The following is a 14,041-nucleotide window of genomic DNA, read 5'->3' as shown; positions in this document are numbered from 1 at the left end:
TGTAAACTAGACCATCATCCTTTTCTCCATTTTCCAGAGTTGCTTTTTGAAGCACCACTCTTATACCTGTTTGATTGGCTGTTGGTGAAAATGTCTCTCCATAGTCTATGTTTTCCACCTGGCTCTTGCCCTTTGCTACAAATCGTGCTTTATATTTGTCTCTGACATCTACATCACGTTTGATAGCATATACCCATTTACCCCCCACTGTTTTCTTGCCCGCTGGTAGGGTTGTTGCAGTAAATGTGTTGTCATTTAATGACTGAATTTCCTCATCCATGGCTTTTGCCCATTCTTGAGAATTATTTGATCTCATTGCCTCTGCATATGTTTGCGGAACACCACACACAGCTCTGTAACAGTAGTCTACTGTGGTGTGTGCCCCATCGTTATCGCTGTACTCAATCACAAAATCATCAAAGTGACTAGGTTTCTTTCTTTCCCTAGTAGGATACCTTCTATTTTCAGGTTCATCATTTGTGTCACTTTGTCGTGTGAGGTTATGTTCATTTGGCTCTGTGACTGCACTTTCGTGTGCATCCCTGTCTTGTACACATGACTCTTGGGCTCTTTTATTAGGCTCCTGAAAGACCTCACTAGTCTTAGGCTGTAATCTCATGCCATAATATGTGTTTTCATCTGTTTCATTTATCTGTGTCTCTTTCTCAATATGCAAATAGTACAACTTTCCATACACATGTATACCATATTTTGTCCCACCTTTCGTAATCAGTGAATTTTTACCTTCTTTAAATATCACTGTTGCCCCGTTGGTGGTTGCCTTCTTTACAGAGAAAATGTCTTGGGGGTATGAAGGAATGTATAAAGCGTCTCTCAGCGTTGCTTTATGTCTTTGTCCTTTGATGTCAATCAAAGAGACCTCAGCATCTCCCCTTTTATGTGCGACTCCGCTGCATTGTGTGCCGTCCGCCAGCTCCACGCGGTGTCTTTCCGGTTTGAACGTGCTGTCGAAATTCTTGAACATGTTCACATCAGTGATGATATGCGAAGTGGCTCCTGTGTCCACCATCAATCCTCGCTCTCTGATGTCGTGACCCAACTGCTCCCTGGATCTGGTCTTGCTGTCCCTCATCTTGAGCACGATGTCGGTGTCGCCGTCTTCTGACGCTTTCCTGGCGTCATCTCATCTGTCCTTGTCCTTACGCCTGCACGTTGCGTCTTTATGTGTCTTGCTTTTGCAATGACTGCACCATGTCTTCTGTCGACATTCTCTTGCTATGTGGCCTTTGATACCACACTTGAAACACACTATGCTTGTGTCATCACTGTGCTGGTCACGGGTGTTGGTTTTGGTGGTTTGTCGTCCACTCCGACCCTGTGTCTTCATCACACTGTCCCCTGACTCAGTGTTCAATTTCTCAGTGGCTTCAAAACTCCGTAGCTTCGTCTTGAAATCTGCAAACTTGATTTCATCATTTGAATGCGCTACATTGATTGCAAATGGCTTGAAACTTGCTGGTAGTCCTTTTAACACCATGGCAACAAGTAGTCCATCTCCCAAAGTTTCACCTGCATTTCGGAGTGCTGTGATGGCGGTTTCGGCTTTGATGATATAGTCTGTAACACTTTCATCGTTCCTCTTTTGAAGCGACGTGAGCGTGGTGTACAGATTTATTATCCGCGGTTTTCCTTTCCCGGCATAATATTCTCTCAATATCTTCAAAGATTTTCTTCCATCATCAGGTGCATCTCTCATTATTAGTGAGAGGCTCTTGTCATCAAGCATATTTATCAATTCGGCATACGCATCGGCATTTTTCTCTGCATCCGTAGCCATATCGGAACTCGTCGCCGGCTCGCTTAGCACGGTCTTCTTTAGTCCCAATAAATGAAAATGTCCGAGCATTTTTGTTTCCCATATCTCGTACTTATCTTCATCTCCGTCGAATGCCAGTCGAAGGTGCCTGCTTGCCCTTCCTTGATCCATCTTGACCGCTGTTTAGCCGGTTAGCGATAGCCTCGTTTGCTCACCGCTCTTTCAAGTCTGGATACACTTCTGGCTTCACTTTATCTCCCAAACGTCTCCTGGGCCCATAACCTGTTGAGATCTTCAGCGCTTTCGCGATGCATTTGGGAGAATAAAGAGTCGAGAAGGTCCTCTTGTTTAGATCATACAAGTAGGATATTTATTTGCCGAAGCACAGACAGCAACCGCTGCGTTCACCGTCGTACGAGAAGTCCAAACACATACCCACAAACTGGCTTTTATCGCTGTCAAGTCACGTGATGTCCCGTCGTGGCTAGGTTGCCAGATCAGTTCAGTATTACAGCATTACATAAAATGAGGATACAATCTAACTTTCTCAACAGATCATATTGTATCATATCTTTTCGGATCATAACGTATCTTATGGTATGTTATCAAATCTTATTGTATGTTATCTATCGTATCCTGTCATATTTTTTCGTATCTTATTGTATCTCTATCTCTAAATCTATCTACAGTAAAGTCGCGTTATATCGATATCGGTTATATCGATAGTGCCGCTTATTACGATACTATTTTCATTTCCCTTGCACATTTCTAGTCTTTTTATGTATAATTAGTACCGTTTAGTACGATACCCGGTTATTACGATAATCCGGTTATTACGGTGCTCCTTTTCATCCCCCGCTGGCCATTTTTGTTGTTTATATCGATATATCCGTCGCGCCATTGGTCAACTTGGTCACGTGTCTTGTTACATGAGCCGCCATCGGTCGCGCTATTGGTCGACTTGGCCGTGTGACTTTGTCACGTGACACGCCATCGGTCGCGCCATTGGTCAACTTGGTCACGTGTCTTGGTTACGTGTCACGCCATCAGCCGCGCCATTGGTCGACTTGGTTAGGTGACTTGGTTACGTGCCCAGCACCCGTGTAGCAGAGCCATTTTCATTTTCAGACGCTCGCTCGTGTGTAGCAGACGAGATTGAAGTGTTTTTGTTAAAAGGTAAAAATGGGAAGCAAAAGAAGATTGATGACTTTTTTAAATTGTATACATAATACAGTAAGATGTAAGCGTTGCAGTTTCCCTGTTGTGTTATGTACATGCCCACTGTACTGTATATGAATGCAATCGTTTTTTGCAACAATGTTTCTTGTTTTGTCTGCTGAAGCGCGATGATTTTGAAAATTATTAACATTCCATACTGTGTATTAAAGGACAGCCGATGTCACTTTTTATTCAAATGCAAATAAAAATGACTTCACGCCAAGACGTCTTACATTGCTTGTGAATCCAAACAATGGCTTCAGATTCGGATAATATGCTTTCTTGTTACACATCCAGTTATGAATATGTTTCAAATACACTGTAGTTCTGAAGATTAAAGCATACATGTTTACAATCATTAAAGAATTATATGTGCCATTTTGAGGCAACATTGGGGGAACATCTCTCACCCCAAAAAAAGGAGCTAATGGCCAGCTCCGTTTCTTATATGGCGCTTGGCTGCCCTCTTTTGGCGGCTTTTGTTTAATGCAGTTCGGCGCAGGATCAGATATATCGATAGTCCCGGTTATATCGATATTTTTTCGGACTCCCTTGAATATCGATATAACGAGACTTTACTGTATATCTCTCTCTCTCTATCTCTCTCTAACTCTCTATCTCTCTCTATCTCTCTCTCTCTATCTCTCTCTATCTCTATCTCTAGCGCTATCTCTAGCTCTATCTCTATCTCTCTCTATCTCTATCTTTATCACTATCTCTACCTACATCTCTACCTACCTCTCTATCTCTCTACCTCTCTATCTCTCTACCTCTACCTCTATCTCTACCTCTACCTCTACCCTCTCTATCTTTACCCTCTCTATTTCTCTACCTCTATCTCTATCTCTACCTCTCTCTACCTCTATCTCTTTATCTCGATCTCTATCTCTATCTCTATCTCTATCTCTCGATCTCTATTTCTATCTCTCTCTCTCTCTCTCTCTCTCTCTCTCTCTCTCTCTCTCTCTCTCTCTCTCTCTCTCTCTCTCTCTCTCTCTCTCTCTCTCTCTCTCTCTCTCTACCTATCTCTCTCCAGCTATCTATCTCTCTCTGTATCTCTCACTACTGACGATGGCACACCTGAGGCACAGCTCCCACACCACTCTCAACATCAAGGCTAATCTCATGTGAGGACCACCCATTGGCACAAATGGACAGAATAACATCACGTCCAGTGTTTCATGATGCTTGGTTTCGTATCATTGTCGTATCTTATCATATTTTTTTGTAGCATAAAGTATCTTTTTGAATCATATCGTATGTTATGGTATCTTATCATATCTTATAGTATCTTGTCTATCGTATCTTGTCATATTTTAGCGGATATTATCGTGTCTTATCATAACTAGTGTTTGAAACGTCTGCCGGGAGGCCCGGAGCGTACAACTTTTAGGTCGGGCGTACAACTTTCAAAACGCCTCGGCCCGGGTGGCCGACTTCTTCAATAAAAAAAAAAAAAGATTATTTTCAAACCAAATGTTTGTTTTATTCATTAAAGCAAACACTTTTGAAAGCCGCTTAGAAATAGGAGGCCACATGGCTTTGAGCAGACAATGCAACGCAAACATTGTATGAAGACAAACGACAACTGGAGTAAAATCTTCAGCAAGGGATATTTACCATAAATTAAGCAAGGGAGCATTTGTGGTCGGTACTTCCTTAATTTAAAAATCCTTAATACTTCGCAAAAATATTTGTTTTTTTTTTTGTGATTAGTCATTTTATTGTGTTTCAAATTGTGAAAAATTGGGCAGGCAACTTTTCAAAGTTGTCTGCCCAGGTGTCCATTAACTTTTTGTCATGGGTTTCAGACACTGCATATTGTATTGTATCTTTTCGGATTATATCGTATCCTATGGTATCTTATCATATCTTATAGTCTAAGGCAGACATGGGCAAACTACGACCCGCGGGCCACATACGGCCCGTTCGGCTTTTTAATCCGGCCCGCGGAACTTGTCCAAATTATAGTAAAAACAGTGTCTGAAAGTCTGAAAAAGTTGCGGACAACAAGGCAGACAACTCTGAAAAGTTGCCTGCCTAAAGAAAGACGAGAAATTGCAAAAAAAAAAAAAAAAAAAAAAAACATTGTCGCAAAGTATATAGTTTTTTTTCTTTTAATTAAGGCTGTACATACCACAAATGCTACCTTGCTTAATTTACGGTAAATTTCCGTGGCTGAAGATTTTGCTCCAGTTGTCGTTTGCCGTCATGGTGCACAATGCATTGTTTGCGTTGCGTTGTCTGCTTTCATCATTGTGTAATAATATGTATTGAATGTTGAAAAGTGATTCCATTTTTCAATCAATGTTGATTTCTATAACTTTCCACTTTCGATTGAAACTTATTAAAAACAGACGCAATCTTGATAAATCACAGTGCGTATGTTATTTTAATGTATTTACATTTCCTCCTCCCAGTATCTGCAAAATAGTATGTAAATGCCATATCTTGCATATTCCTTGAGACAAATTTATGAACTGATAAGGGCTATTTTTCACATTTGAAAGACATTTAATAAATCAATCAAAAAACATCCCTTTCATCCCTTTGCTGATGTGAAATGTAAATTTCTCCACTGCGAGAAGCCAATCCAATCCAAATTGGGTTGTAGTGTTCTTACTGTGCTATGACGTTTGCACACACTACATTTAATAGACAACCGACATCACTTTTTTGTTTCCTTACTGACATCAGAAAAATGTTTTATAGCATTTAAAATATATTTTATAGTCAAATGAAAAACACCAATAAAAATGACTTAAAGTGTGCTGAAACTGCAAAAAATCGAAACTGGAAGTGGCCAGTTTCAGAAGGTCCCGCCCCCTTGTACGTGGTGTCACGCCAAGACATCTCGAGATGCCTTGCTCGAGAATCAAAACAATGGCCTCAGATTCAGAGAAGATGCTTTCCAGTTATGAATATGATTCAAATAGTTCTGAAGAGGAAAGCATACATGTTTGCAATCGATTAAAGAATGTATTCCGTGTCATTTTGAGGGATCAGGGGGTGGGGGGTGTCGCACACAATAAAGGCAGAAGTTGGCGACAAAGCTCCGTGTGGAAATGGCTCAACATTTTTGTCACAACACACAAGGATTCACCATCGCGTTATTTATGTGTTTTCCTTCTAATTTCGCCATCAACACGGATCAACACGAAGTTTTCAGACCAAACAAAGTACCACAAAATACATTGACGTGATCAAAGGACTGCTACAGTGTGTCCTTTCTTGGTCAGGGTAATGCCCCTGACCAAGAAAGGTCTGTCACGTCACTGAAGGACTCGTCACCAACTCAAAAACAAAATTTCCGGAATATTCAGCGTGAGTCTTAAAACGTAAAATATAGCTATATGCAGTGGAATCTTTGTAAAATACACTCAGTAGAAGTCATTTGAAGCGATTTGACAAATGATGGACACAACTTGTCCGGAGACGTCGGTTGTCCTGTAATGCTTTAGTATAGCCGTCCCAAACACTCCCTCCAAATGATCCCCTCTTTCAAATTTTAGAAGCCATTGTGGCCCGCGAGTCAAAAAGTTTGCCCACCCCTGGTTTATGGTATTGTATCTATCGTATCTTATCATATTTTATCGTATGTAATCATATCTCTTCGGATCATACTGTATCTTATGGTATCTTATCATATCTTATAGTTTATGGTATCATATCTATCGTATCTTGTCATATTTTATCGAATCTTATCGTATCTCATCATATCTTTTCGGATCATATTGTATCTTATGGTACCTTCTATCTTATAGTTTATGGTATCCGTAGCTATCTTGTCATATTTTATCGGATGTTATCATATCTTTTCGGATCATATTTCATTGTATTTTTTCAGATCATATCGTATCTTATGGTATCTTATAGTTTATGGTATCTTATCTATCGTATCTTGTCATATTTTATCGAATCTTATCGTATCTCATCATATCTTTTTGGATCATATTGCATTGTATCTTTTCGGATCACATCGTATCTTATGATATCTTATATCTTATAGTTTATGGTATCGTATCTATTGTATATTGTCATATTTTATCGTATCTTATCGTATCTTTTCGTATCATATCGTATTGTATGTTTTTAATCATATCATATCTTAATGTATCTTATCATATCTTATAGTTTATGATATCGTTTCTATCGTATCTTGTCATATTTTATCGGATGTTATCGTATCTCATATCTTTTCGTATCATATCGTATTGTATCTTTTTGGATCATATGTTATCTTGTGGTATCTTATCATATCTTATAGTATCTTATCTATTGTATATTGTCATATTTTATCGTATCTTATCATATCTTTTCGGATCATATCATATCTTATAGTATCTTATCTATCGGATCTTGTCATATTTTATCAGATCTTATCGTATCTTATCATATCTTTTCGTATCGTATCTTTTCGGATCATATTGTATCTTATGATATCTTATCATCTTATCTATCGTATATTGTCATATTTTATCATATCTTTTCGTATCGTATTTTTCGGATATTATGGTGTCTTATGGTGTCTTATCATATCCTATCGTATTGTGGTATCTTATCGAATTTTAATAAAATGTAAATTTCTCCACTGCGAGACTAATAAAGGCAAATCCAATCCAATTTTACCCCCACACCCCAATTTGAGTGCTCCTGTGGTCTTTGATTCCACCGAAAGAGTCCAAATCAGAGATCCAACGGATGCTTCTCCAATAAATGACCGTCGTAGACTCATTGGGGACAGTTCGCAAACTTTCTCTTTTGTTTATCTATCAGCAACCCCCCCCCCCCCTTCCTTCCCTCCACTGCTCACGCAAAAGCAGCTGGGAGCTATTCCACTCCTTGTGGTCTTTCCTGCTCACCTCTTGGCCGACAGTGTTGCCTCTTAAATATCTAGAACCATCCCTTCACCCGGGCAACCTTCAAGCAGCCACCGCTGAGGAAAACCGCAACCACTGCAGGCCTCTGCCTCACATTTCCTTCCTCCTTCCGACCTTCCAAACCCCCTCCCCTTTTACCGCTTGAATTCTCCTTCCATCCATCCACAGGTCGACAGGTAAACGCCTTCAAGTCAACGGGCTGCACATTTCTCGAATGCTACTCGAAGCAACGTCACGGTTAGCGTAGCCTCCGAACGCCTGAACTGAACCGCCATGCGCCCAATCTGAATGCGCCCTGATTCAATTATAGGTTGCGGTTCTCCTATTTCCTGAACGCCGCTTCTTCTGCCAACGTCAATACAATTGACGAGGCGGCAGAGGGGAAATTAGTTCATCGGAAAATGCCTTTGTCAGCGAATAATTAGAGAAGGACTCTGGTTTTTGGAATTTGACAAGGAGACATCAGGTTGCTATTAAGCTCAATCAGTACTGCTTTAGAAAGAGTTTGAATTAACACCTTATCCAGTACCCGCCCCGCTTCAATGGCTACATTGGAACGTGACAATAAAACGATAGTTCAAACGTAGCGTTGTCTCGCACATTTTAACTTTGTGTTATGAGACGAATGAAATCGAACGGCCATTTCTAAGCTGCAATGTGAAACTGATCCATGTTTACAATTTCTTCTATTTCTCTCTCTCTCTCTTGCTGGCTAGCTAGCTAATCGTTTCTCGTTCTCTCTGTCTATTTCTATCTTTTTCTCTTTCTTTCTCTCGCTCTCACTCTCACTTTCTCTCTCTACCTCTATTTATTTAGATACTTATCTAGCTAGGTAGCCAACCGGCTAGCTAGCTATTTCTGTCTTAGTCGCTCTTGGTCTCTGTTTTTCTCTCTATCGCTCTCTCACTGTTTCTCTCTCTACCTAGCATGATAGTTAGCTAGCTAGCTTACTGGCTAGCTAGCTTTTTCTCTTTTGGTCTCTCTCTCTGTTTTTCTCTCTTTCTCTAGCTAGATATCTAACAAGATCTTTCACTCTTTCTCTCTCGCTATCACTCCCTCTTTCTCTATTTAGCTAGCTTAGTCGCTAGCTCTCTCTCTTCCTCACTTTTTCTCCCATTCTATTTACTCCCTGTTTCTCCATCTCTCTATCTAGCTAGCAAGCTATCTCTTCATTTTCCTCTCTCTTTCTGATTAGCTTTCTAACTCTCTCTGTCTCTCTATCTATTTAGCTAGGTAGCTAGCTAGCTCTCTCTATTCCTGTTTTTCTGTAGTTTTTTTCTCTGTTTCTCTCTCAAGTTATCTAGCAAGGTATCTCTTTATCTTTCTCTCTCATTCTCTTTCTCACTCTCTCTGTCTGTATCTATTTAACTAGCTAGGTATCTAGCTAGCCCTCTCTCTCCTCTGTTTCTCTCTTTCACTGTTCCTCTCTTTCTTGCTCTCTTTTTCTCACTCTCTCTCCATCGCTCTCTATCCCTCTCTCTCACGCACGCACATACACACACACACACACACACACACACACACACACACACACACACACACGCAGGCGCTTGTCGACACCTCTCAGCCAACACCTGGAACAACACCAGCTCTCATCCCTCTAATGAGAGAAAACATTGGTGTGAAAATAAAATTTTAACATATCAGACGTGCTGTATGGGTATATGAGAAACGGCCCTTTTGCTTACGCGAGGCACATATAGTTCTAGTCATGTGTATGAAATATGATATCGAAATAAAACTGCCTTGATTAAATATTCGTTTGTTGATTTTTTTTTTTAAATCAAGTCAAGTCACATTTATTTTAATAGCACTTCATCCTAAATACTGTGTCACTCTACGTGCCCACAGTTGACAAGTATTTCTGGTAACCCCTGACCTTTACCCCCCCACCCCAAGAGGTTAAAAAAAACAAAGATCCTAAAACGGTTGTTGATGAAGCCCACACAGCTCCATGTTGCCATCTGGTGGACGACGTGGGGGGGAAATGCCGGTGTGTCAAACCCCAGCTCTCAAAAATAACCATTCATCTTTTTTAGCTTTTGTAATGGAACAGAAAAGAAAGTGGGGGTGGAGGATCGAAGATTGATTGTTTAATCCAAAAGGTTGCTAAGATAATCGAGGAATGCAGAATTACAAAAATGTCCCATTACAGTGATACCTCAGTTTTCGAACTTAATTGCTTCCTAGAAAGTGTGTGTAAGGCGAAAAGTTCGTCTGCAGAACCTTTATTTCCCATAAGAAATCATTAAAAATGAGAATAATCCGTTCCCAGGTCCTCATAAAACATACTTTTCTACTAAATGAGCCTTTAAACTACACAAAATATACCTTATTTTATGTATAATAAATGTGCGATTGTATTGTCATGAAAGGAATAAACTGTAGTGTATAATAAAGTCGTTTTACTTATCTTTGTGATGGTCGTTGACGTAGTTGCCTCTTGATGATATCTGAGTGAAGTTGCCGTGCTTTCTCGGCGAGAATACCCTCACTCACACTGTCCCCTGACAGCTGCTTTTTGTTAATCCAAATCAACAGTTTTTCAACCTCTTCTATTGCCTGAGACCGTTGCTGAGACAACACAGAAACACTCTTAGCCACATGTAGAAATGGTCAACTTCACGTACTGGGACGCTAAGTCACACAAACGCACACTTGGTGTGCGCTCCTTCTTCTGCTCGACCGTCATTTTCTTGTGTGTCCTCTTCGGCTTAACACTAGCCTGTGGTGGGGTCTTTTTCAGTCCCATAATAGCAAAAGTACTCCACACGATAACAAACCATGTCTGCACTCAAAGAAAGTGGGTGTGGAAAACTGGTCCGCCAGCCACCGTGGCGCTGTTCGACCGTATGGTTTGGTGTTCATCCGCCGAAAACGAGTTCATATGCCAAGATTATATACTCGCGAATTTAATGTTCGTAAGGCGAAAGGTTTGTGAGCTATAGCGTTCGTAAGCCGAGGTATCACTCTATTTGATATTAGTGTTCCTTGGACTTCATTTTTTTTCCATGCGCCCCCTTTCCTCATTTTGCCATCTGTTTTTTTTTTCAGTGCGTGTCGGAGTTGCGGATCTCGAGGGGGATACCCGTCAGTCAGTCCTCGGCAGGCTGGGCCGATCGTCGTCTTTGAAGAGAGGTGGTAGCCTTCAGATGCGACCGAGCGGTGAGAGCCAAGACGCTTTCCACCTCCAGTTGGCTTCCAGCAACTCTTAACGAAGCTCCATCTCCAACATTTAAACAACGAATTATACCTCCTGGTTAGGAACGATCTGCTAACTCAACATTCGATCGTTGATCCTTACCAGATTGGCGCTTTGAAACGCCTCAGCAGGTGCAGTTTGTGGAAAAGCTTTCGGATGTGGTGATCGGCCAACTGCCCAACTTCTGGAAGCTTTGGATCTCTTACGTGAACGGCAGTCTTTTCAGTGAGGTAAGCTTAGTTGCTTTCAGACAGCCACGGGCCAGGCATTTCACAGCTAGGGCCTTCAGTAGTGCTATGTCTGAATCAATCCAAAAATTAATTAAAGCGCTATATAAATAAATATGTATTGTATGTATATATGTATATTTTAATATAAGATTTACACACCGGGTAGTGTTAGCTGGCCTCCCAGAAGACCTTCATGTCGCCAACTCCAAATCAGATTGGTTCAAGTAACGACTGCGACTCATATAAAAATTGTGGTGTGATTGACTACAAGTCCATTAGAGGGTAGTGTTAGGAAATCACTTCCCCGGGCCTGCAAGAAGGCCTTGGTGTCGCCAACTGGAAATCGTTTTGGCTAAGGCAGCAATTGAATCTACACTTATTTGATGTTTGAGGGCCAGCAGAACTGATTGTGAAGGCGCTCGCGTCGATTTCTGACCTTGGTAACAAATCATGGCTGAAATGTGATTGGTTCAATGCTTCAATACCAAAACACAGCAGGGGAAAAACAATGAAAGGAAGCTGAAAGACAATTTGGAATTATTTCAGAAGAATTCGTGGACAAAATATCATACTGTGATTCCAACATTTTCAGGCCAGCAGAGAAAGCCTTGCAGTCCTTGACGCTCTACCACTACTTTGAGAAGATATCAAAACCGCCGAATGCTGTTAACCCCCCTTTGTCTCTTCTTCTACAGACCGGAGAGAAATCAGGCCAAGTGGAAAAATCCAAGAAGAACGCCCGCCAAAGGCAGAGCGACTTTAAAGTACGCAATCTCATCCCGCCGATATCCGAACTTCGGAATCTAAGTTCCCCTTTTTTCTGCCTGCGTAGAAAATGATCGAGGAATTGACCAATCGGTTGGTGAAGCTAGTCCGAGGGGCCCTGCTAGTTAACACGCTGCCGCAAGGCGAGCAAAACCTTTATGGAGGTTGGCACAACAAGACGGAACTTCCTGGTACCTGGATCACGCAAATCATTCATACCGTCAGGTGGTGTCCAGACTGTGAATCCATCGACCATTTTGGCTTAGGTTTCTAGGTCTGGACTCTAATCTTAATTTCTGACTCTCCAGGGCTTGCTACGAAGCTTTATCTGCGTTGGAGATCCCCAACGATCTGTTGCAGGTCATCCAGGATCTGCTACTGGACTTGAGAGTTCACTGCCTGATGGTGACCCTGCTGCACACCGCGGATGGTGAGCGAAGCCTTCAAAGAAGGCCAACAGAACCAAGCCGAGTCTGTCGTAGAAGCACACAAAATTTTTCTGAACAAAGATCTACTTTTCAATCAAACGCCATCCCGCGGAACTGATAGGATGTTTTGGGTGCATTCCTTGCGACGGACGTCGGAGTAGTCCGCAATCTACCGGTCCATCGCGATGGACCTCTTGGGTACCCCTGCACATGATGAACACCAAACTGTTCCTGATTTTTGCACAACAAACATCTGCTAGCGAGTACCTCAACTTTCACGTACAGTCAAACGTTGCTTAGCGAACGTCTCGGTTTTCGAACGTCTCGGTTTTCGAACGTCTCGGTTTTCGAACGTCTCGGTTTTCAAACATCTCAGTTTTCGAACGTCTCGGTTTTCGAGCGTCTCGGTTTTCTCAGATTGCGAACATCTCGGTTTTCCAACGTCTCGGTTTTCAAACGTCTCAGTTTTCGAACGTCTCGGTTTTCCGGCGTCTCGGTTTTCTGGCGTCTCGGTTTTCGAACCGTCTGAGTTTTTGAAACGTCTCGGTTTTCGAACATCTCGGTTTTCGAACGTCTCGGTTTTCCGAATGTCTCGTTTTTTTATAACGTCTCTGTTTTCGAACGTCTCGTTTTTTTTAACATTTCTGTTTTTGAAAGTCTGGTTTTTTTTTACGTTTCAGTTTTCGAATGTCTCAGTTTTCGAACATCTCGGTTTTCGAAACGTCTCGTTTTCCAACGTCTCGGTTTTCCAACGTCTCGGTTTTCGAAACGTCTCGGTTTTCGGAGCGTCTCGGTTTTCCAACGTCTCAGTTTTCCAATGTCTCGGTTGTCTAACGTCTGTTTTTCCAACGTCGGTTTTCGACCATTTGGTTTTTGACCAAAACATTTGAGTTTTTGTATGCCTCGGTTTACAACCGAGAATGGGTTCTCCACCAAACTGAGCACACCCGAATGCACTACTGGACTCTCCTCCGCTTCTTTCTACGTCACTTCCTGGTGTCGCGTCTCAATGTGACTGACGCGTTCGTGTTGTTCAATAAAGTTTTTTTTAACGAAGAAGCAGACGTTTTTGGCTAAGATCTCCACAAATCGGAAATTATTATTTTATAACGTGAGTCGACGTGGTTTTTTTTATTCCTCAATCACGAATGAAAACAAGCAGATATTGATTACATTGATTCTAGTGGGAAATGTTTTGGTTTTCAAACAAATGGTTTGGCGAATGGGTTTCTGGAACGGATTATGGTCGAAAACCCAGGTTGGACTGTAGATGAAAATAAATAATTGCGAAAGTTTGACAATACTGTAGCTCGGTTTCACTTGTGGTTAAATATAACCAATTTGAGAAGAGTGAATTGCTTTTGTTTTGCTACCTACGTTGTGACTTCAGACATCTCATTTTTTTCTTCTTTTATCACATTGTAATTTTCTTTTCGCTACTCAAATTACCTCGATATAGGCCCTTTTACGTGCAAGTGGCATTTTATCCAGCAAGTTATAAGAACTGGGTATCTGTGACCCATTTCTAATTGGAAGAAAAC

The 14,041-nt window shown here is 41.3% G+C and overlaps 1 protein-coding gene across 1 annotated transcript in view; it reads left to right on the top strand.

The window, feature by feature from the left end:
* Positions 1-14,041, top strand: part of exoc2 (exocyst complex component 2) — a 67,133-nt gene that overhangs the window by 34,573 nt on the left and 18,519 nt on the right. The window contains exons 12-16 of the mRNA XM_089000038.1: positions 10,930-11,040; positions 11,183-11,307; positions 12,003-12,071; positions 12,140-12,297; positions 12,381-12,502. Of these exons, the coding sequence (XP_088856164.1) occupies positions 10,930-11,040; positions 11,183-11,307; positions 12,003-12,071; positions 12,140-12,297; positions 12,381-12,502 (585 nt within the window). The remainder of the gene's footprint in view (positions 1-10,929; positions 11,041-11,182; positions 11,308-12,002; positions 12,072-12,139; positions 12,298-12,380; positions 12,503-14,041) is intronic.

This window comes from Hippocampus bargibanti, linkage group LG07 (genome assembly GCF_051943395.1).
Source record: "Hippocampus bargibanti isolate YZ-2025 linkage group LG07, ASM5194339v1, whole genome shotgun sequence".
Lineage (NCBI taxonomy): Eukaryota > Metazoa > Chordata > Actinopteri > Syngnathiformes > Syngnathidae > Hippocampus > Hippocampus bargibanti.
This window is presented reverse-complemented; position numbering and strand designations above follow the sequence as displayed.